Source organism: Python bivittatus, unplaced genomic scaffold (genome assembly GCF_059951505.1).
Source record: "Python bivittatus isolate LINGU-HERP-01145 unplaced genomic scaffold, Pbiv_v1 ctg000200_np1212, whole genome shotgun sequence".
NCBI classification, from domain to species: Eukaryota; Metazoa; Chordata; class Lepidosauria; order Squamata; family Pythonidae; genus Python; species Python bivittatus.
The window spans coordinates 13604776-13629238 of NW_028277040.1; the positions used below are offsets into that span (position 1 = coordinate 13604776).

Here is a 24463-nt window from a genome sequence, read left to right on the forward strand (position 1 = left end):
CTTTCGCTTGCTCTTTTCATAAAAAAATTGTTCTTTCATTCCTTGTTGGAATCAAAGTAGAAATTACATCTACTTGGGTCACAGAGATGTCAAGGAGAATGGATGACAATGACTGTCCCCCTTAAAAGCTGCCACAAAACCAAAGTGGAATTCCTGGGGCTTGCTTCCCTGTTCTGTAATTTATTCCTCTTATATACGCACATGCTATCAGTATCATGCATATCTTCAGAGAAGATCTGGGGAGACTCTGGGGTGCAAAGGAGTCCAACAGCTTTCTTCAACCTTAGACACTTCTGTGGTTTTGACCTATGAGTTCTCCCAGCACCAGCACATGCAGCCAGCAGTCAAAGATGATGGAAGTTGTAGGCCAACACATTGAGGCTATGTTAGAGAAAATGGGTTTCCTGTCCTCTGGGTTAGGGATAAGCTGTCTTTAGATATGGGTCACTCTTAACATTTGTGGTGTGGCCAAGGGCTACCAAGCATGAAGGGGTGGCACATGGTGGGCAGACCATCTCTCCCTCCCTCCCTTCTTCCTTCTTCCTCCTTCCTTCCCTCCCTCCCTCCCTCCCTTCTCCCTCTCTCTCTCTCTTTCTCTCTCTCACACACACAGAGGCAGGAGTGAGTTTTTCCTCCCCCTGCCTCAGCTTTGGCAGCAATTCATTTGTTTTCTTTGAACAATCCTGTTTAGCCTCTTTTACTTCTGTTTTCATATGATCCTTGCTTTAAAAAGCGATTGCAGCTGAAAGAGGCTCCACAGGCTGCTGAACACGGCTGTCCACCCATTACTGTCTGTGAAAACAGCTGTGCGTTGGGTCCTCCCTACTTCTAAAGAACCAATGAGAATTGATAAGGTAAAGCCCCAATCTGTTATCTACAGACTGAAATCCCCTTGTTTGGAATTCTGTGACTTGCAAATCCAATGCATCTGGAAGGCACCAAGTTGAGAACGGCTGATAAAAAATCCACAGTTATATTACGTATTGGATATTCTATTTTAGCATAGTCATTCTAGTCCATAAAAAAATGCTTTACATATAACACAAAGTGTGATAGCTGTATCACATGAATGTAGATAAGATAAAGGGGGAGAATTGTGCCAGCAAATCAGGTTCATTCTGAGGCTGCTTCTTTTGGATGTTCAAACTTTTGCTGACTGGAAAATTGCTGAATCACATTTTGGATTGCACAAGAGAGTTAGGCAAATAGTAACAATAACACAAAGTATTTTGGTTTAATTGTTAACCGCAAGAAAGAGAACAATGCTATGGTATGGATATTTTACAGGAAATGTATTTTAAATATTTCAGACATTGAATCTCTCCCTCCCCTCCCCCTCCCCCTCCCCCTCCCCTCCCCTCCCCTCCCCTCCTTCCCTTCCCTTCCCTTCCCTTCCCTTCCCTTCCCTTCCCTTCCCTTCCCTTCCCATTGCAACAGAATCTGGGGTGTGTTGTGCACAAGTGGTTAATAACAGCAGAAGAGGCCTGCTGGTCAAAACCAATGGCTCATCTAGTCCAGCATTATGTTCCCAAAATGACCAAGCAGATAGCATTGGATCAATGTATGAAACAGTATTTTTTCACTAGCTGGCTGAGATATGGTATTGAGAAGAAGACTGCCACTGTAGTAGGATGAGGACTCACCATATTGTGGTTCACTGCTTGAAGTAGCTGCTTCATTCTCTGACAGTGGCGTGACTAGTAGTTACTGTAAACTATATCCTCCCTGGATTTATTTAATCTACATTAAGCTTGCTCACTATAAACAATGGCTCAACTACTCACAGTGTAATACCTTATTATTATGTTGCATGATACAAATTCTAGTATTACAATAGATGGGAATAAGCTTCTCCATTTTTTCCATGTGAAAAATTGATACATCACTACCATTTTCTTCTTTGCTTGGAATATTTTCAAAACATTCAGGGAAGTAATTCAGCTATATTGACCTTATTTTTGAGAAAACAAAATTTCCAATATGCCTTTTCCCAGAATATAGTTTAGATTTATCACTGCTCTAGATTAGATCTCTGGATGTGTGATGGAGTGTATCTACGAAGAGGAGGGTGATGTGGGAGATCAAGGCTATCAGGAAGGAGGGGGAGCATTCCAGCAGGGGAAAGGAGACAAAAGACAATACAGTCCACAGGGGGAGCATGGGAAGCATAAGAGGTTCAGGATAGCCACTCCCTAGAATTTTCCAAGGTATACCCACTTGTTGCTGTAGTATAGATTTAGTTTGGCAAGATTCTGTCTATAACGTGTAACCAAATAAGGGAACTTTACTCAGCTGGACTGTTTCACCATTGTTCTTGGGCTGGGCTTGACAGGATGGAAGAAAAGGCTCTTCTACACTGACTCTGAACAATTGCAGAAGTATCTTCTCATTTGTGTGATTTCACAACATTTGAGCCTATTTTTGTTGATTTTGTTGATTGTGTATCTAGGATTGTACAGAAGACAATCTTACTCTCTACAACCCTGAAACTGCAAAACTTGTGCGTGTAGCCAGTTTCTTATTATCAGGCTCTTGCTACATCCTGTTTTCTGGGCTCAAGATGGCTTCTTCCCACTCCCCTCTCCACATACTAGCTCTTTTAAATGCAATAGAAGAATAGTGACTTGGTGGTTTGTATATCCCCTTACAGGGACATTTGCAGCAAAGGTCACTGGCTTCAAAATGGCAGACATGGCCAGGAAATTGAAGCCCTGCGCCTACCATTGCATTTGCATCATGTGGCCATTGCTGCAGACATCTCTGTCCCCTTATAGGGACTGCTTTTGGGGAAAAAGACATCATGGGGCAAGGCACAGAACATACAAACTAAAGATGTGGCTGCAGGGGCTGGAGTGGGGATCTGATTCAGTGCTGTGCTTTGTGTCCTCTTACACTTGAAAGGAAGAACTCTTGGCTGTTCTCAGGAGCTGAGATGATCACGTGTTGGCTTCAAATCCTTTCTGAGAGGTTGGGGAGTGAAACAGTGGCAGTGTCAAAGTATCAAAGAAAGTGTCAGAGTCAAAGTGTCAAAGAAAGAAAGACATTTGACCAATGCAAAAGTTTTTTTTTTGGGTCATTTGTATCTTTTGTCAAAACTGTGACCCAGTAGTGACCTCTGTGCCTTATGGGTTGATTCAGGTAAGGTGAGTGCAGGGCACTTTGTGCTATAAACCCACACCGATTGGCTTCTTTTAGTATAACAGCTGAGCAAACATTGCAGGCATGAGTATTTGCCCACAGCCCAATTTCTGTTTCTCAACTGAAAAACAACAACATAGATTTGTATGGATGCCAATGGCTGATGTACTTAGTTCCTAGAAATAAGGCAAGGCTGTTTTTAGTATTAAGTGTTCACAAAACCAATTTCTTTACATTTCTTGAAGATTAGTTAATGTAAACCCACAGCAATTTATTCAGTTCACTGAGCAAAAAGTTAATGTACTCAAAAAGCAGCAGGAGGGAAAAGTATTTATAGACAGGGAATAAAGATCAGAGAGAAATAATGGAATGGTTGATTTCCCTTTGAAACTATGAAAGGCAGGAATGATTGAGATCTGTCTCCAGTGTGCCTTACGTTGCATCACTAGGAGCCTGTGTAGGACAATCAGTATGAGAAAGAGATCTTCTGGGAGGACTAACCAAAATGGGGAGGAAATGGAGAGGTGAGAGAATTGGGTAGAGTATCCAGAGATGATGTCTGGCTGTTACGAACTGGGGCTTGCCACAGTGGCAGTTCTGTTGGGGGGGGGGTCCATTATATGTTGGTATACAGGTTTATGTGTTCCAGAAGTTCAGATCTTTCCGTCATCTGCACTCATCCCAATCCACTCTACAGCAAATACCAGCATAAATGTATGATTTGCCACATGCTCTGGTCTGCTGACAAAGTGAGACAGTCTAATGTAGTCATGGAGGCCAGGAAGATCAGAGCTAAGTCTCTCCATGCCATTTTGCCATAGGCATTGAAGTTTCTCAAGAATCACTCCATCGTTTAGACATGGAGCTTCCAGGATTGCAATGAAGCTGTGAGGCTTTGTAAGGGAAGCTTTTCCTCCCCCTTTCCTGCATCATAAAGTAAAAAGCTGGGGAAAAAGACATCCTTTTCACTTCTTGTCTTTCCAGATTTGCTACCACAAATCAGAGTAACAGCATGTTAAGATTTGACTGGCAGTCCATCCCAAATCTGAATCCTGTAACACTATGTAGCATAGCAAAGGAAGACTTTGAAGAAAAAAAAATATTAATATTTTATCTTCTCTCCTTAATAAAATAAAATATAAAATAAAATAATAATAAAATAGAATAAAATAAATAAAATAAATAAAATGCCTAGGGGCCAGAACAAGAACGTCCATTTCTAGTGGTAGATATATGCTGCACAGCTGTGTTGTAGCAAATCCCATTTAACATATCCATAAATAAATGTGTCAAGACTGATCGCCAGCTTTGTCATTACATAGTAGATTTTTTCTGTATCTTACCAACTTGTTAACTAAGGTTGCTTAATTATATTGGGATTATTGTAGGTACCTATTAGTGTTTTGGAACTAAAGCCTCATTTCCCTTGGAAAAACATGCTAGCCAAGTAACTGGGGATTATGAAAACTCACATCCAAGACCCCTACATTTCTCAGCCCCAAATTGGAAAAGGCAATTCTGACAAAAAGGCTTTGGGGAACAGGAATGTAGAATCCATACACTACTAAATTTTATGAGGCAGGAAATGATCTGCACAATTTTCCTAGACTTCACTATCATTACAGCTAAGACCTTTGACTTCTTCTCATTTAAAAGTGAGGTCATGTCTCTGAGATATGGTTATGTACCTCATTAGAGATATTTGGAGGTGGACTACACTATGCCCTTTGTTATGTACTTTTTGTCTTGCAAAATGCAGCAAAGGAAAAAATTAACTAGAAAGAAATATTGACTTATGGTAGAGCAGGTTGAAATATTTGGATAAGCATTATCGTACAGCATGCACTTTGTCCTCCTTTGGTGGCCTTTCAGTAAGCACTCTGGTTTCTTATTCTTATTCCCATGTCTTATAGAAGCTCTTTTCAGGCATCCGTAGAGGCATGTAAGCTCTATAGGCAAGGAGGATGCATTAAGGCCAGTGCGTTAACTCTATCTCCCATATTCGTAAGCCTTGTATATGGGTCAATTGTCTGCAGTAGATTCTCCATGTGATTTCAAATCCTACTTTTCTAAGGTTCTTAATCACATGAAGAAATTCCACAGCTAGAAGAGGCTCTTAATTGCCAATGGTGGTTCTCTTGAAGAAGGCAATGGCAAACAGAAAACTGCCAAGGGAATATCCATGTCAGCAGGAGTCAAGCTTGATCTGAAATACTTTTTACCTAAGAAGGGAAGCAGAACTAGCACATTCATCTGTACCTCCTCATTCACACACTAATGCTTACAAGGCTTTGAATCTGCTTAACATTCAGTTAACGTTTTCAGGGCCCCCTAGCACAATTTTTCACTAGGAGGTAAGAAAATCTGCAATCGATAACTTGGGTGTGAATATCAAAGATTCATGAGGTCTTACATGAGGTTTTGGTGTTTCAGATAAGCTCTTGAAAGATGTGTTGATTTCACAAATTTTTAGGCACAATTTTGCAGAAGGGAGAAGCAAAGCTGTCTAAGCACCATGTCATCATGATGCTAACTGTTGCCATTTGATCTTAAGTTACAAATTTAAGTGGGAAAGACGATGTGTCCTTTCTGGTCAATACAACTTATTGCTTCCTTGCTGAGGCCAGCCAAACTCTTTTCTGTTGTCTTTTCTGCAGGACAAATTCTGTTTATTTTCAGAGATCAGAGACCAACCAGTATAAGATAGAAAGGTGGGATATAAATCCTATCAATAAAGTAGATAATAGTGTCATTTTCTTATTATTCTTTTCCTTAAAACACACTCTGCTAGCTAATTTTAGTTGACATGCTATAAAAACAATCCAATCATGTCTCCCAAACCAAATCATATCTTCAGTTAATTTGTGTATAAAATTCGGTGTCAGTTTAACAGTTCTGGAGAAAATTCTAAACACAGGTCTTGTGCATTGCCACTTAATTTCAGATATGGGATTAATTGCATCATGTGTGCAAAACATAATCCCCAAATGAAGAAAAGGCAAAAATGTGAAAAATAGTTTATATTTATGCATACAAATATTTAACAAATATTTAACAACAGAAGTTTAAAATTACATCTAGAAAAACTCCAGAGTACAGTAAAGAGGATTCAACTCTATTTGAAAGCAAAGTGCTTGTAGCATTATTACTGCAATTTCCACAAAAGTGCATGAAACTTACTGTAAAAAGCATTGCACCCATTCCTGTATACCATAAAAAGGACTCCAAAAGCATTTCATATATACATGGCATTCTCTGTCACTACTGATTATCAATGTTTGTGTTTACATTAAGAGGTTTAAAAAACACACACACCAAACCAAAGGCAACTTATTTAAAATACCATTTTCTACTAAGCTAGGATATAAAGAGTACTTTTTTTAAAACAAGAAAGAATGCATAAGGATATCAGCTCTGTGAAACTTTTAAAGCTATACAGATGTGCCCCAATTCACCAGTGTAAGTGAAGTAGGGCTCTGCATGCCAATCGTCCTTCCAAGGGCAAACCATGCTGGCTGACTAGCACAGTAGAACCCCAAACTGCAGGCAGAACATACAGAAGTATTTTCATACAATGTTCGGCCACTGAACAGAAGGTGTGCACCACTGCCAGTCTTCACCAAAACCTTGCCCCAACATGCACTTGGAGTTGTCAACATTAGTGCTGCCAAGAAGCTGCTTGATAGGACAAATCCTCCTGCTCATCCTTGTGGAAGCAAGTTGCTTTTGCAGATGAAGATCTGTGATCAGGGACATGCTTTTTACATTTTAACCAGGTTAGATTATTAATCATTTGCTTACAAGTTACACTCATGCTACAGCTTATTTCTCCAAATTACTGACATATATAATGCAGACATACACACAAAGTTCACACAGAATGTCACATACAGATCATCTAGGAAAGAAATTACTTTTTTGTCAATTCCCATTCATTTGAAATGGATTTTATACAAAGAAGTTACTGGTGGTACATTCTTGATTTCTTCCTGATATTAGGGGGGCTACTGTAAAATAAATCATTGGAATTTTCAGCTTATGTGTTTTAAATAATTTAAATAATTTTGAAAAAAAAGCGATGCATCTTTTCTTTATTCTCTTGCACTCTCTCTCATTAACACACATACACACAATCTAGTTCTCTCACTTCATATATTTGGCCTTTAAAACTATGAAACTAAGGCTTAGTAAATACGATATTGAAAATTTATAAAACCAAAAATACTCCCCCCCTTATGCTTTACAATGCTATACTGTATTATATAAATAGCTTCGGTTTATGCTAGGTTAATCTTGGTTCCTAGGAAGTGCTACGTATATATTCTACACTGTTTTGCATTATTTCTTATTCAGATAATATACTAAAATAATCCAGATGTTTGTTCAAAACTGAACTAGAAGTAACATTACAGAAAAGAGGTCTTGTTTGTCTGTTTAAAGGCACATTTCAGAGTTTTATCGAACAATAAGCTTTGTTGTCATTCATTTGTATATTTTCATCACGTCTAATATTTCTTTTAAAAGAGAAAAAAGTATACATTTATGCTGCATCAGAAACGTAACATCCACTAATCATATTACTTATAGGACAATGTTTTGTTTAATTATTTTAATTTCCACCGCATTCCAATCAATAGGAACTGTGTTTTTGAAAAGAATAAGAATCACGTCCTTCTAGCTCAACTGCCTTTTTTTTTTTTTTTTGGTAGTTAACCTTTAACTCTTGAGGAGATATCCTCTTATATAAATAAGTGTATCTCTTGCAACCAGTAAAAATCCATACCTGGCTACCTGCCCAGGGGCAAAGGAAAACAAGGTGGTTGTGGGCTTGGGTGCTGGAAAGGACCACCCCTTTAGGAGGTGCCAGCTGCTTCTGACCCATAATAAAGCATATCAGTCAACTTGGACTGGAAGAAAACACCTGGAGGAGGCAAAATCCTCTATGCATTGGATTCATCAGGATTTGGAGGCTCATTGGCAACTGACTTTAGCTCAGGAGTACAGCAAAGGAAGACGTTCCTCCCTAAGCTTTTATGGGCAAAACGGAAGTACATGATGTGACCCATTGCAACGAAGGAAACAGAAATGAGTACCAACAGTCCAAAAGCTTCAGGGTTAGGAGCCAGAATAACCATGATGAAATGCAGCAGATCCAGAAGGTAATTCATGGAGTTCTGGACACCATTTATGATACCTCTTTCGGACTCTATCACATTTTCCTGAAGCAACTGTGTGACTGTTAGGTCAAAAGACCACAGGCCTATAAAAAGCAAAAAGGAAAAAGAAAAGAAATTTAATTCTGTCTGAAGCAGGGGCAGGAGAAGCAGAAGAACACTTGTTAAATAAGCACAGATCTCTATACAGTACTTCAGACAAATTATCTTCTTTTCAATTAAGAGCTTTGCCATCCCATTTTGCAAATATACACATTGGGACAATTCTGCTATAGGCTTCCAGTCAGAACAGTTCTGCTGATGGAAAAAGGCTGGGATATGAAAATACATAAACCCTTCCAATGCCCTTCTTTCTGCAGTGAAGGTTACAAGTCAACCACATATATGTATACCCAGCAACTATGAGTGAGCTATTTCTGCATCACTAAATCCATCTGAGACTGATAATTTTAGTCCATTCTACTCTTGAGTAGATATTCAATATATCATAAATTATTCCAACTATATCTGGAGACCAGACTGGAAAGCTAGAATTAATATGTGATTTATGAAAGATTCCACAACTACTACAGAAGTATAGATTTGTATTCAAAGAAGTACTATGAGTATTTTATACGGGAATGTTAACATACCAACTCTTGCTGCAATGACTCCTGCAAACAGAAGGATAACAGAGATGAGAGACACTGGGCTGGGAGCTAATCCTGGATCAGAAGATGTTGCGTTGACCAAAGCAGGCATTTCAGTGGTAAAAGGCATTTCGAGGAGATCACCATCAGGAGCCATGGTGGGTAATGGACTGCTTTCAAACAACCTAGCACTGATGTCAATGAATGGGGAAATAGTGAGATCCAAAGGACTTCCTGGTGTGAACACTGAGATCACGCACAAAACCAGAGAGGACAGCTGGGCTACTCCAGAGATGACACCTGTGCGAATTAACCCACATTTGTTACGCAGCCAAGTGAAGGCTACTGTTCCCAGGATTCCAGCTAGGGCAGAGGCCCCCATTAAGAGGCTTAAAGTGGAACCACTCAGTCCCTGAGTGTATGCATAGCCAGTAGTAATACAGTCAAAGCCAAGGACAGTCATATAAAGGAATGCCAGGGCCAGGCCTGCAAGGAACACTGACTGGTTATAGTAGGAAACCCATCCGTCACGGAATGTACTGAAGGGCTCAGTCATACGAGAAAGACAGCTAACATGTTCCTGTTCCTGTTCAGGTTCAGAAACAGTGACCTCTTTCTTGTGAATCAACTGGACTCCTTCAGTGGCCTTCAGTTCACCATCTGTGGAAAGAAACAGTAGATAAAGATTGGCCATCCAAGCAAACAAATTTGCACCTATTAAGAACAGACAAGCTGTTAGCAAGGAACTTCAGAGCTCAGTCTTCGGTTAGAGCAGGTTCTAAACGCTTGACTGACATCTAAAAACTCCTTCCCACTGCACACAGTGGGAAATGTTTTTTCCCCTCTATCAGAAAGAAAAAAGAATGTGAGGAAAGCACCAAATGATTCTCTTTCCTCATTTCTGCTTTGCTGGCCTAGGGCTTTGCGTATGTCAGATAAACTCTTGATGCCAAAGCACTTCAGCAGCAGGAGTGTCATTACCATATTGACTTTTCCAAAGCTCGGAATGGATTTTTAAAAGTGTAACATATAAAGAATTATAAGGAAACAGAATGAATAATTAACTCAGCCGAACTTTCAACTTTCAATGGGGTACGCAGAAGATGGTGCTGTCATTGATGTTTGATCAAAGACAACTTCTGAAATCCTGTTACCTTTCTGTACATTGAGTTGCTTCAGTTCTGACTCTTCAACCTTTGAACCAGCCTTGTGAGCCAAAGCAGGAGTCTTCCTGTACACTTTCAAGAGCAGTGTATATTCTATACACATGGAAATCAAGTTCCAGCCAGAAATGAATCCACAACCTATCACTGGCGATCCAAAGGTCATTATTTGTCCCACGGCCATTGGAGCCAAGATGTTGGTCAGCTGGTCAATCCTTCGTATGGTAGCATTCATATCTATAAGGCAATGCAAAAGTTAGTACTTGACCATGTCACGCAAAATAATTCTCTTCTGCGTGCTGCACCTACATGATGAAAGGCAGTTTTGAGAGCAGCTTCCTGGTGTCTGAGCCACAGTGGTTTTTATGAGGTCAGCTGAAAAATCTTTTGCTCTTCCAGCAGAAAAGTACTCTTTTACTCTTTTTTTTCCTTTTTGTTTTGTTTTTCATTTTTGTTAACATTTATACACAATATCAAATAACAATACAGTGGAGACCTTAGTATTAAGCATTAAGATCAAGACAGAAACCTTTTTTATATTATAAAATAATTAAGTTCATTTTTCAATTGTCTATCAAGGCTACACTCAGCTTTAATTAAATTTAATTAAAATCTTGGTATTGATTAATGTGCCTGAAGAACTATGGACGGAGGTCCGTAACATTGTACAGGAGGCAGCAACTAAAACCATCCCAAAGAAAAAGAAATGCAAGAAAGCAAAATGGCTGTCTGATGAGGCTTTACAAATAGCTGTGGAAAGAAGGAATGCGAAAAGCAAGGGTGAAAGGGAAAGATATAAGCAACTGAATGCAGATTTCCAGAGAATAGCAAGGAGAGATAAGAAAGCCTTCTTAAATGAACAATGCAAAGAAATTGAGGAAAACAATAGAATGGGGAAGACTAGAGATCTCTTCAAGAAAATTGGAGATATGAAAGGAACGTTTAGTGCAAAGATGGGCATGATAAAGGACAAAAAAGGCAGGGACCTAACAGAAGCAGAAGAGATTAAGAAGAGGTGGCAAGAATACACAGAAGAACTATACAAGAAAGATCTTAATGTCCCTGATGTCCACGCTGGTGTGATCGCTGACCTTGAGCCAGACATCCTAGAGAGTGAAGTCAAGTGGGCCTTAGGAAGCATTGCTAACAACAAAGCTAGTGGAGATGACAGTATTCCAGCTGAGTTATTTAAAATACTAAAAGACGATGGTGTTAAAGTGCTGCACTCAATATGCCAGCAAGTTTGGAAAACGCAACAGTGGCCACGGGATTGGAAAAGGTCAGTTTATGTTCCAATTCCAAAGAAGGGCAATGCCAAAGAATGCTCAAACTATCGCACAATTGCACTCATTTCACATGCTAGCAAGGTTATGCTCAAAATCCTACAAGCTAGGCTTCAGCAATACATGAACCGAGAACTACCGGATGTACAAGCTGGGTTTCGAAGAGGCAGAGGAACTAGAGATCAAATCGCCAACATTCGCTGGATCATGGAGAAAGCACGAGAGTTCCAGAAAAATATCTACTTCTGCTTCATTGACTATGCAAAAGCCTTTGATTGTGTGGATCACAACAAACTGTGGCAAATTCTTAAAGAGATGGGAGTACCAGACCACCTTACCTGTCTCCTGAGAAATCTGTATGCAGGCCAAGAAGCAACAGTTAGAACCAGTCACGGAACAACCGATTGGTTCAAAATAGGGAAAGGTGTACGACAAGGCTGTATACTGTCACCCTGCTTATTTAACCTATATGCAGAGTACATCATGAGAAATGCCAGGCTGGAAGAATCACAAGCCGGAATTAAGATTGCAGGGAGAATCATCAACAACCTCAGATATGCAGACGATACCACCCTAATGGCAGAAAGTGAAGAAGAACTAAAGAGCCTCTTGATGAGGGTGAAAGAGGAGAGTGCGAAAGCTGGTTTGAAACTCAACATTAAAAAAACTAAGATCATGGCATCTGGACCCATCAATTCCTGGCAAATAGAAGGGGTAGAAATGGAAGCAGTAACAGACTTCATTTATTTGGGCTCCAAGATCACCGCAGATGGAGACTGCAGCCATGAAATTAAAAGACGCTTGCTCCTTGGGAGGAAAGCTATGGCAAACCTAGATAGCATATTAAAAAGCAGAGACGTCACCTTGCCGACAAAGATCCGCATAGTCAAAGCTATGGTTTTTCCAGTAGTAATGTATGGCTGTGAGAGCTGGACCATAAAGAAGGCGGAGCGCCGAAGAATTGATGCCTTTGAACTGTGGTGCTGGAGAAGACTCTTGAGAGTCCCCTGGACTGCTAGGAGGTCAAACCAGTCAATCTTAAAGGAAATCAACCCTGATTGCTCATTGGAAGGATCGATAATGAAGCTCAAGCTCAGATACTTTGGTCACCTAATGCGAAGAGAGGACTCTTTGGAAAAGACCCTGATGCTGGGAAAGATTGAAGGCAAAAGGAGAAGAGGACGGCAGAGGATGAGATGGTTAGATAGCATCACTGAAGCAATGAGCATGAAACTGAGCAAACTCAGGGAGGCAGTGAAGGACCGGAAGGCCTGGCGCAGTATGGTTCATGGGGTCACGGAGAGTCGGACACGACTTAACGACTAAACAAATTGATTATTTCTGTCCTTCCCTGACTGATGTCCTGGGTTTTTCTCTAATTTTGTACTTGCTTTTAACTTTTTAAACCTGGTTACATAAATATTTGGCTCAGCGTGTGTTTTGCTATTATCAACATGTGTCAGATAATATAATATAATCTAGGAAGATTTATACAACAATGTATTTCATAAATCTTCCTAGAGGATGATAAAATATGTTAAATAAATCTCACAAATATAAAAGGAAGTATTTCTGCACATTCATCCACAAGAGTAATAACATTTATTCTAAACAATATCATGGGATGCAGATATTACACACACTAGTCCTGAACCAGAAAGTTAATATTTTGTACATTATCATCACATCTTGTTTCAACAAATTCTAGCATTTAACTAGTATTGCATAAAAAGTATATTCTTTTATCCATCTTAAAGCTCACACCATTCAATATTAAAAAAAAATACTATTACATAAGAATATACACAATTTCCCCTAGTCTCAGTAGTTTACTGGTTACTTCTAATCTAACCATTCTTCTTGCATATGTATATTGGAAATATTTTTAGGAGCATAGCAACACTACCTACCTATGGTGTGAAATGGTACCAACCTGCAGTAAACAACTCTGCATAGGTCATGAAGTAGCTATTGAAATATAAACACTATTAAATAAGTCATTCTGGCTTTGGAACTTCCTCCTCAAAGAAGTACAACTGACACTGAGCTCGTTCCTTTGGACACTAAGAAAAAGTGGTTTTCATTCATCCAGGTCATATAGGGTTTTTCCTTATAATGTGGATTACTGTATCTGGTTGAGTACTGTTTTGTTTTTTTATTGTGATTAAAAAGAAAAAAAAGGTAGTTTTTAACCCACATCTGCAGCAAATTGCAATGGTGTCCAGATGATGATGGATGCACAATGATGTCATCAGGCAAATGTTGCCCTTAAGTATTTACATAAAAGTAGATAATTAAGGTATTTGTGTGACGATACTATCATACCCATTTTATCATTTAGTCTCCCTTGTGCATGCCCATGTCTGCACTGGAAAGCTGCTGGAACATCTCAGAGGATTTTTTAAAATGGAACAGCTGGATACTATATGCCCACATATATGCTTAATGAATGATTTTTGCAAATCAGGATGAAAATATAGAACATAAAGAAGTTGGCGTAATGCTATATAACAATTAGATGCAATTCAATGTATGTCTGACGTTTAGTTTCAACTATAAATATCTGTGGGGTAATTTGAAGCATATTACTTGTGTTTCAGTCCTTATCCAGTTCCCACTGCAATTTCTAATTGCTTAGGACTAGAATTTAAGGCTGCTGCTGTCAGTTTGCAACAGAATCTACTTATCCTTCTATAGAAGAGGTGGCATGAATTCATCTAGCTTGGTAGAAGTAGAATTGGGCTGGTTATTTGCAGGGTTGCCTGCCTCCAATTACCTCTGCCTGTCTGATGTCATGCTCCAGGTTGGGCATGCTCCAGGTTCCCTCACTTAAGCAGGGTCATCTGGTGGGTCCCAGGAAATGTGCCTTTCTGTTCCTATGCCTGCCCATGGAATAGCATTCTTCCCAAAATCCAGATGGCCCCAATCCTGCCTGCCTTCTGAAAGGCTCTGATGACCTGGTTTCTCCACCAGGCATTGGGTCAGGAGATTTCGTGAGCCTATCTTGATTAGTTATTTTGAATTGTTTGAGCTACTTCTAACACAATGGATTTTATTATATTTTATTCTTTGGAAGATCATTTCTTTGTTGTTTTTTTGTTGTTTTTAACTACATACACCTCCCTGAGTTGCATGTTGAGTGGGCAGCTATATAAATTGACTGACTGACTGACTGACTGACTGACTGATTGAATGAATGAATGAATGAATGAAACATTACTGTTTTCCTTACACTGTAAACAATATTGTTGTAGCAAAAAAGTGACAAAGTATTTTAAGGAGTAAATAAAATGTGTTTGCTAAGCTTTGATGAAACAACAATTGATATACAGTTGACTACTTGTTCATACAAATTATATAATTCTCTGATCCATTGGTTTATCTATACAACTAGAAAAAAAAGAACTGTAAAAGAAATCTAAACCCATGTTCTCACAAATGCTGCAATCTAGCAAAATGTGCTGAGTTCAGTTTTTTTAACCCAATCACACAGAATAAAATAACTTGAGGTAAACAAAATCAAATATACTTCACCTGCCAATCTGCTTCTATTGTCACCAGCAACAACAACAACCCAGTCCCTCTGTATGGTGATTGCTGTTGCTGTACTGGCCAAATTTGCAATGTTCGCTATTGTGATGACTAGAATATAGCACAAGGTCTGTGGGAATGGAAAGAAATGTTTAGGCAAAAGGCAAGAAAGTTCAGGCCTTCCCCCCCCATTTAAATAAATGTTCTCTCATGAACTGCTGAATTCTAATGTTGCATGGAGTCACCACTAGATATCTGGCCACATAGGGAGCATGCATTAACTGATCTCCCTACTCTTCCTTTAATCCATAGCTCCAAAGTCCTCTTCAAAACTTCTCCAGGATGTAAAGACCTTGCTGAATGAGATCCGTTTTCATTTGGGAGGATGCAAGAGATTTGAAGAAAATCAGAGACTTCTCCTCTGTTTTCTTCTTCCTCGGAACTCTCACAGACATGCTTTCTATTCCCAGGATGCTCTAACTATAAGGCAGCATTTGTGGGGCTCTCTGGAGGTGGCTGGGATGGGAGGAGACAGGAAATCTAGATCCTGGGGCTTCCTTCCATGGACAGTTCTCTGGATTCAACCCCTGCAATTATTCTATAGTGAACCTAGTTGAGATACTTTACATTTGTAAACACAGCTAATTGTGATTTATAAACCATGGTATATGGCTTAGTGTAATATGTAAAATGAGCCACTATGGCTTAGTCAACAAACCAGAGGGATAATAAGCCATAGCTTAGCTTGATATAATTCCTCTGCTTAAGGTAATCAGGGCTGGCTGTAAAGATTAGATACTGTGATACAGAAAACTGTGGCTGTCTGAATTTTTTGCAGTCCAGATCTCTCACTCTTGTTAAGAATCAGTTATTACATCTAGATTTGCAACCTGTAGTTCTTTGCTACTGATACTCACACTGTACTAACATAAAACTTTTAAGGCAAACAGGTCTGGCTTTACTGGAGTAAAGGGAGCTGACTGCATAATCACTGACAATTAATACCCACCAAAGCTTAAAGCTTAAAAACCTACCTAAAGCTCGAAGCTGACCACGAAACATGCATTTTTCAGAGAAAAGCCAAGAGCAAAAGACTTTGTACATGCTTATAAATATTTTTGAGTTCTCTCCACTTACAAGAAGCCATCCTTGATACAAGTTTAAAAGCTGTGTTTTAAACAGGAAGACAATCATCAGAAGGATGCCACACAAGATGACTGACGCATTCTGCACAATCAAGGACGTCTGGGCTACTGTTTAGGAGAAAAGGGAGAGAAAGGGTACACAACGTCAATACTTAAAATAGGAAATATTTAAAGTATCATTTATAAAGCAAATTGCTTACCACTGTTTTCAAGGCAGACACCTTTTTTAGGCCAATGCGCTAAATGTAGACTTACCATCAAGTAAAAGAGAGTAAGAAATTCATCCTTTGCATTAGTGCTCAAACAGCACTAAACAATGGAAGTTCCCTCCTTGATGTGAAGGCATCATTTGCAAATTGCTAACGCTACCACCAAGAAGGAAACACCCAGCTTGAGTAGCTGATATTTACATCTAATGGGCACTAATTATTCAAAATTAGCTTTGCATAGACCAGAGAATTATTTGTAAAGTATTTAGTCAAATACTTAGACAAGGCTTAAGACGTATTAATAACTTAGACATATTAATTCTGAAGAGTAGGTAACATAATTACAGAAGCTACTAAAGTATGAGGTAGCGTCCCTATCATGCATTTTTAATAAACAGCTCAAATTACCATTCTAAAGTAGTTGTAGGTCTTACAGAGTCATGCCTCATCATGGAGTAAGCCCCAGTGAAGCCTGTAATTCTTAAAGAATAAGTAAACATAGGTATGACTGGGCAGCCCATTTGTTATTTGTGTAGCCATTCTGAATGAGACACTTTACAATCCTTTACATCAGTGTTAACAGCACAACCAGTATTTTTTTTTGTGGTGGGTGGGGATGTAGCCCTTAAAATTTGCATTAAATAGAAAAGGTATAAAGTGTCTTTTGAGTCAAGCTTGACACCTAGCGCTTCATGAACATGTTTGTTAACTTTTTTTGGCAGCAATAGAAAAATGGTTTGCCCCTTTTTGCTTGTTTGATCTAACAGTTTAGCCCATGGCCCTTGGATTTTCTGGGGATCTTCCATACAAGCGGCAACCAGGTCCATCTTTTCAGAGCCTTCCAAAATCAGCTAAGTTTGAAATCACACAGGGCAATCTTTGGCTAGGTGGTGCTATGCAGCTGAGTATTCTACCTTATGGTGATTGATAAATCTGGTAAAGTTTTTCAAGCTTTACTATGTGCTATCAGCCAAGTGGGCATACTTTAATTCAATTAAGTACAATTAAAAGCTTGACACTGAGACCAATTGTTTCAGCAAATCCCATGTTGGTTTTTTTGTGATTTAGATTTCCCTTATTACATGCAGATATCCTTCAGTCAGTAAGTATGATACTACTAACCTTTGAGCCTTGAATTCTTGTCTACCCAATCTCCAATAATGGCACCTAGGAGAAGAACTGATCCTGCCACAACCAATCCATAAACAGCGGTTAGGAGCAAACTGTTCCCATATAGTTCAACCAGGAAGACTGACACTGCAAAATGCCACATACGATCTCCCTAGGATGAATACAATATGTTTAATTATTTGTCATGTTTTTAATCTGCAAATAACCAGAGATCTTTGGGGAGATTACAAGGTGATACAGAACATTCAAAATAAAAATCAATAGAACAGTAAGACATACTGATATATTACTTAAGTATGTATATATTATATTTTCAGGCATCCAGCAGCCACTTTTATCCAAAACGGCTAGATTCTCAGAGTCTTAGTAATCAAATTCATTGAAAGGGGAAAAAAGGGATAGGTTACCAAATCTTGAGAACAAGATGCATGGACTTTAGCACCCCACTTATTAATACATTTATTAGGACAAGGATTTTTTGATTCTCTTAGCCAGCTGCCTCCTGAAGCAGTGAGGAGGTTGCTATTTAATTCACTGATATAGGAGGAATGTACAGATGTTCCATCTTTGGTAGTATTTTGGAAACTGCCATTCTCTTTCCCAAGTTCTGAGAAATCCATTACACATGTGAGGCATATAGCAATTCAAGGATGTACATAAACTAGGTACTACCAACGATACTGCATCCATATTGTAGGGCTGAGAGGTATGCTCGGACAAGACACCTTTAGTGGACTCCCTTCCTTGCTAATGTCACCATGACCCTTCCCTTACAGATCTAGAAAAAGAGGACGAGAGCAAAAGCAAATTCCTTCCTTATGAGGTATTCACTCCTTGGCCACTTGAAAACCACAAATAACCTGACAGCAACACTGAAGGAGGAGCAAGGCCAGAGAACTCCAGAGTCTGGCCTTGATTTCCTGCTTGGCTGTGGGTGGTGGCAGGTAATCTGAAGCTGTCTCAGACCATCAGCCTTTAATTATAAATAGGAACCAGAACCACAAGCTTTCATATATAAGGTCCATTCTGCCACTGGGGGTGGGTTTATATCACAGCCTAAAGACTCAGTTCATATGTCACTGATGTACATAATACACCAGTTAATATCAACACCTACTAGGGGAGGCCATCTGCCAGTATCATCAATGATATTATACACATCAGTGGAATGGGGGCCTGGAGGTGTGCTTTCTCAGTAGTGGTGCCTTGCTAGGGAACACCTTGCTCTTTGAGGTACAGGGTGCCTTCACCTTGTTCTCCTTTCGTTTGACAATAAAACTATCCTCTTCTGACAAGCTTTCAGGGCAGGTGGTGGTCCTGTGTAGACTTTTGGTAATTATAATTTTTGTTATTTATATTCACTGTTTTTATTTGTGCTGTATTGTAAACTTTCCCTACATTAAAGTAGGACAGTATATAAATATCTGTATAAACACACAAACAAACCAACCTATCCCACAATTATAACATTAATAACACTGATCGTATGGCCCTTGGAAGTTGTGAATCCCAAAATACCTGGAACCTATCGTCCTGGAAAAGACTCCCTTACGAATTGCATCCTGCCTCATGGATAATATATCCCAGTCACTACTAGCAGAGTGAAAAATTTCATAATGACAAGGCTGGCAGGAATGACTGTCCTGTCAACTTTGGGGTTTGGTTTTTCTTACAAGTCCCAAACAATAATTAGCTCTGATACAGTGAGTTTTTCTGTTAGCATTCCATTGTTCTGTCCATGAAAAATACAAGACTTAAACTTGAAACACACAAGAATTTTAAGTGACAACCTAATGTTGCTGTCACTAAAATAAGCTTTTTCTTGGGTGCTGAATTTCCAAAGCAATTATTGCCACTTCCTAAATTCAGTATCCCAGTCAGCATCACTACTTGCTAAAGGTCCTCTGCAATGCATGACACCGCCCCCCCCCCCAATTTGTACTGAGACATCTCCAACTCCCAAAGGATATGATTCCAACTCCCCCTTTAATTAATCTCCCTGTATTATGTCACATGCTGAGATCCCCTTCACAGAAGAAAATGTTCAAATACCATGTAGATGAAGAGGAATGAATTTACCACCTGGCAACCCTTTTTATCTCCCTAAATATGATGCATATAATATAATAATTTTATGGAAGCCATGAAATTATAATAATGGTGCTTGAAACTGACTAGATTTCATCTCTTATATAAACTAACACATCACAATGTTAACTTAGCAGAAATATTGGCATTCTCCTAGCAAGACTGATAAGATGTAAACTCTGATTAGGGAAAATCCTGAGCCTTCAAATGTCCATATACTTAATATGCTATTATGGAAAATAAATACATAGAAAGGCTGTTTGCTCTATTGAGTCTGCCACTGGAAATACAGAAATACAATTTACTATTGGGATCTGCAATCTACCTAGCAAACCTAGATTGCAAACATTGGGAATTCTCCATCATAAGTGCTATTGATTCTGATCCCTATTAACTCAGTACCTAGTAAAATCATTGAATGAACCGACAATGATCAAACAAGACTGGTCAGTTGGTATACCTAATGGTCATTTATTTTGCAATGTTTGTATTTTAACAACCTGTCTGCCTGTGTGCATGCATGTTTACATGCTTTGCACATATTTTTTCCTTTTTGTTAGCAACAGAAAGTCCAGTAACTAATGATAATACCAAAGTTGCCCATATTTAAATGCCTGAATACAAGGAGCCATAGAACAAAGAGATGACAATCTGGTGACAATAAACTCTGGAAAACAAGAGGGCACTATTTATCTGAAGACTCCATTCAACTATTCAATTTTTTAAATAGAGTCTTAGTGAAAGAACAAAACTAGTGTTGAGCAAACACAGGATTACAAATGGAATGCCATGTCACCTGGACCTCTCATAACATTCTGATAATAAGTCAAGGTGTTTGCACTATAGATGCCTCATTCGGAATCAACCCAATTATTATAAAATATATGAAATTGGTCAATTCTGTTTTTATGTGCACCCCTAAAGTTATTTCAGTGTGCACTGGCAAATAGCATCAACTCCCTTGGAACTGACTCTTCTGGGTTTGCTTTTGCATAATGTATGAACTGACCACAGTTTAATGAAGTTACCACTGGTCTAATAAGGAAGCAGCACTGCTCACTGCATAGATTCATTAGGCTCTGGAAATGTAATGACTTTTGACTTTATCATAAAGTGGAAACCAGAGTTTTTAACTCAGATTGCTCAAGGACTAAGCACGCTATTTTGAAGTAGAACTTCAGATTAATTAGGAAGCAAGAGTTCTTTGCTTCCTAATTAATAACCAAGTCAATAACTAAATCTGCAATCTGATACTTACTGAAGTTGCAATGTTTATATACTTCTTAATTTAAGCTAATGGGTTATAAAAGGTCAGCTACTTTATGAAAGTATTTATTTGCCTGTTTGCTTTCTACTAAAGAAAGAAAAAATGACGTAGGCGGAAAATATTATAAATAGGTATAAGCTACTATTAATGAATTATGCCAGGAAATTTTGCAAGTATATTCTGCCATCATACAAACTACATAACCATTTAAAGTTATGCTATAATCCTAAAGTCTCAAAGGCAAACCCAGTGAAATAAGTAATGCTTAATTCCTTATTGCATCACTGTGCTAGTCATATAATTCATTAAATCAAGAAACAATCAAGTAATAAATCCGAAAACAACTGAACACAGTTAACTGGATGTTTACTCAGATAAGCTGGCTCAAGATGAACACACCTGTGTCAACCAAGTATGTTAATATATTTGAACAGCAATAGTATTCTCACACTGGGCAACAAATGCAAAATCAGGCACTTTTTATTTCTGGATGAGGACTGCTTTTCTATTATTAGATTACAGTCAGATTTGGCTGACTGTACGACCAACCATATAATAGAAAAGCAGCCCTCATCCAGAAATAAAAAGTGCCTGATTTTGCATTTGTTGCCTAATGTAAGAATACTATTACCGTTCAAATTTATTAACTGAACTCTGTTCAGTTGTTTTTCTGTTGTTGTTGTTGTTATTATTATTTCTCTAAGCACTGGGGAAATGACGCTACTGTTATGGTTGTTATTAATTTCAATTCTGCCTGTGAAAAACTGATTAAAAACTGATTAAAAATCCTATTTTTCAGGTCAGCTTAGGAACACATTTTTATGATTATGACAACATGATAGAGGTCTTTTGGAGATTTTAATGAGGATGACCATGATTTACTTAAATTAAGAGCCACCATTCCTGACAGAGATCTGAACAGGAATAGTAGAAATAATAAACAAATATTTAGGCAAATATAGAACAGTAAAGATGCAGTGAGTGAATATTTCAATCTACCCTAAAACAGATACTCTTCTAAAATTCACAAATACTATGAAGAATATTGTAAGATTTATTGTTAGACATTAATAGGCAAGAATTCATAACAATCAATGTAACTCCAAAAAAATCAATAGCTAACCTAACATAAAGGTTACCAACTGCTATTTTAAACTGTTGTTTGAAAATGTCACGTACCCTATCTGCATTTTAAGACAGTTCTGCTTCCTCAAAATTGTGATACAAATCCAAGTTCCTGAACAATTAATTTCCAGAAGTAGTTTCTATTTGCACTGCAGAACCTCGAACTTCTTATCCACAGAATATCAAAAATTATTAAGAGAGCTAAATCCATTATTGATGGCTGAGTTGCAAGTATTACTTGAAAAAAATTGAAACTTGTCAAACAGAATAAAAATGCCTCAAATGAGATGCACAGTTCATTTTATTTTGTCCTCAATAGGTTGAGTCCAGCCAGTGACTTTTGAAGCAGACATATTGAAACCAAGGGAACAAGTTCATAATGATGGAGTTAAGGTTCCATTGATTTCAAGGGGACCACCCTTCAGTATGGCTGCATCTGGACCTAACATTAAACAACTGTACAACATTCTTTAAAATCAGCAAAGCATGGGTTTTACACCATAAATTAGAAAGTCCAGGCTCTGATCTTAACTGTAATATCAGTAGTATCCCATAGGCGTTATTTTATAATTTAGGATTACTGTGCCAGAGCATAATTTAGCATATGTGTTTTTGCTAAATAATATGATAATATCAATATACATGTACACAAGTGATTATAATACAGATTAACTCCCATTATCCTCAAATCAGATGCAGAATTCCTATGGTTTTATTTCACTTACCCAAGTGGACAGGGCATGTCCAAAGTATAGGAGGACTTTTGCGGATGTCAAATAGTCAGTAAAGGATTCTAGTATGGAAAGAACAAAGCACAGCAATGAACATATTGAACTACGCCTTGTAAATTATTGGCCACAAGTGTTTATTATTATCATCATTGTTCAGTATCTTTCTTTAAAGAATTAAAGCTGAATGCAATTAATATATTTCTTTCACTTCTAGTACTGAAGTAGCTTGACAGTTACCCACTAATGTAAATATTTCAAAAAATACCTGCTCTCCTTTAATAGTAAGTTTGTTAACATGCCTTAATATAATTTTAGCTGGTCAACATATTATGAGCCACTGATCTTGGCAACATCTCCATTACTCCCACTTCCATGTCCACATATCTCCATCACCAATATTTTTTTATAGGTGCTATACCTAAATTTGGAAGGGCCAGATCAAATACAGTATGGATAAGACTGGTGCTGGGATAACTGTGCTTCACCCATGGGATACTTTTACACAGAAAGTTGTCCAAAGGACATAAAAACAATTGTATAAAGTCACTTTTCTGGCAGAAAATGTCCCATTTGGTAATGGTAACAGGAGAAAAACGTACCAAATCATACAACCTGTAGATAGCCCAATCTACCTGCAGTTCTCTATACACTGATCTTTTCCTACTGTGCAGGACAATATTTAATCTCATTTATGTCATTCTGCACGCGAATGTCATGCCTTATAACAGTCCACCAGTGCTCGCTCTGAAGTATCCTCTTTTGTCACAAGAGCAACAGAGTTTCCTCAGCACCATCCCCTCCGCTCCGCCTGTAGTATTTAAACGCAGTTTCTAAAAGAACCGAGGCTCCCATATGCCCAGACTCACTTCGCCCAGCAGGAAAAGCCCTCTTCTCTTCCCGGCCGTCCACTCGATGCTCGGTTTAGGCTCTGGTTCCCCCCCCCCCCCCGTTCCTTTCCGTCGCAGGCTGGGCGCGCGCCCCCGGCCCTGCATCCTTCCACGCACCACGCAGGATCCCCGCTCGCGCCTCGCGTCCCAGTCCCGAACCTCGAGCCCCGATAAAAGCGCCCCCCCCTCCACCCGCACGATACGCGCCCTTGGGCCACACGCTTCGCCCAGTTTCAGCCGCGCGTCCGGCCGTTCCTGCACGGCGCGCAAACTCGATAGCCCTCCCAGCGCTGCCGTTTCCTCAAGTCCGGCCCAGCGGCTGCACGCACTCACCGCAGCATCCTCGGCTGTTTTGTTGTTCTGCTGACCGAGCCATGGCAATCAGCGGTCACCTCTGTCTCCCTGTTCGCTCAGCTGCTGCGGCTCTGAAGGCCTTTCAGGTGCAGAGGCAACAGAGAGAGCGGTGGAAGTGTATGAGAGAGAGAGAGAGAGAAAACAGAAACACGGAGGTGATTCGGGGGACTAGAAGAGGTGCAAAGAGGTGGAGGAGGACGTAACGGTTTCCCTCTGTTTGGTCTTTCCAAACTTAGCTATCACTGTAGCTGAAGTTGGAAAGCAATGGCCTTATGCGCAGGCAGAGGCCGAGAGCGACCCGGCGAGAAAAGGGGCCCAGCGAAGCCCCACGACGCTCGTCAGACTCTCGCGGCCGCCTTTCTACCCCAAGCCAACGCTGCCCGCTCGGGCTCTTGTTGCGGCTCGGGGGAGATCCGCCTGCTTATAAAAAGCGGCCGCGAGGGGCCGAGCCAAGGTGGAGGAGAGCCCGGGAATCACCTATCAGCGTCTGGAGGATCTGCATATCCCCGCCCGTCCGTCTGGGGCTCTGCGCTTCTGGCAGGCTGCGCTCGGGCTACGACCTTGGGGAAGAAGGAAGGGCTCGTGCGCCCTTTGGGGAGGCTGCGACT

At 39.5% G+C, this 24463-nt stretch overlaps 1 protein-coding gene across 1 annotated transcript; it reads right to left on the reverse strand.

Moving 5' to 3' along the window:
* Nucleotides 1-6143: 6143 nt before the first annotated feature.
* SLC40A1 (solute carrier family 40 member 1) lies at nucleotides 6144-24262 on the reverse strand. Its single transcript, XM_088135722.1, has 8 exons — nucleotides 23835-24262; nucleotides 22609-22676; nucleotides 17395-17554; nucleotides 16056-16171; nucleotides 14922-15048; nucleotides 10096-10341; nucleotides 8945-9601; nucleotides 6144-8398 (listed from the first exon to the last, which is right to left on the reverse strand). Exons 1-8 carry the CDS (start codon nucleotides 23875-23877, stop codon nucleotides 8079-8081), a joined length of 1737 nt encoding a protein of 578 aa, XP_087991848.1. The 5' UTR covers nucleotides 23878-24262; the 3' UTR covers nucleotides 6144-8078.
* Between the last annotated feature and the right edge of the window lie 201 nt (nucleotides 24263-24463).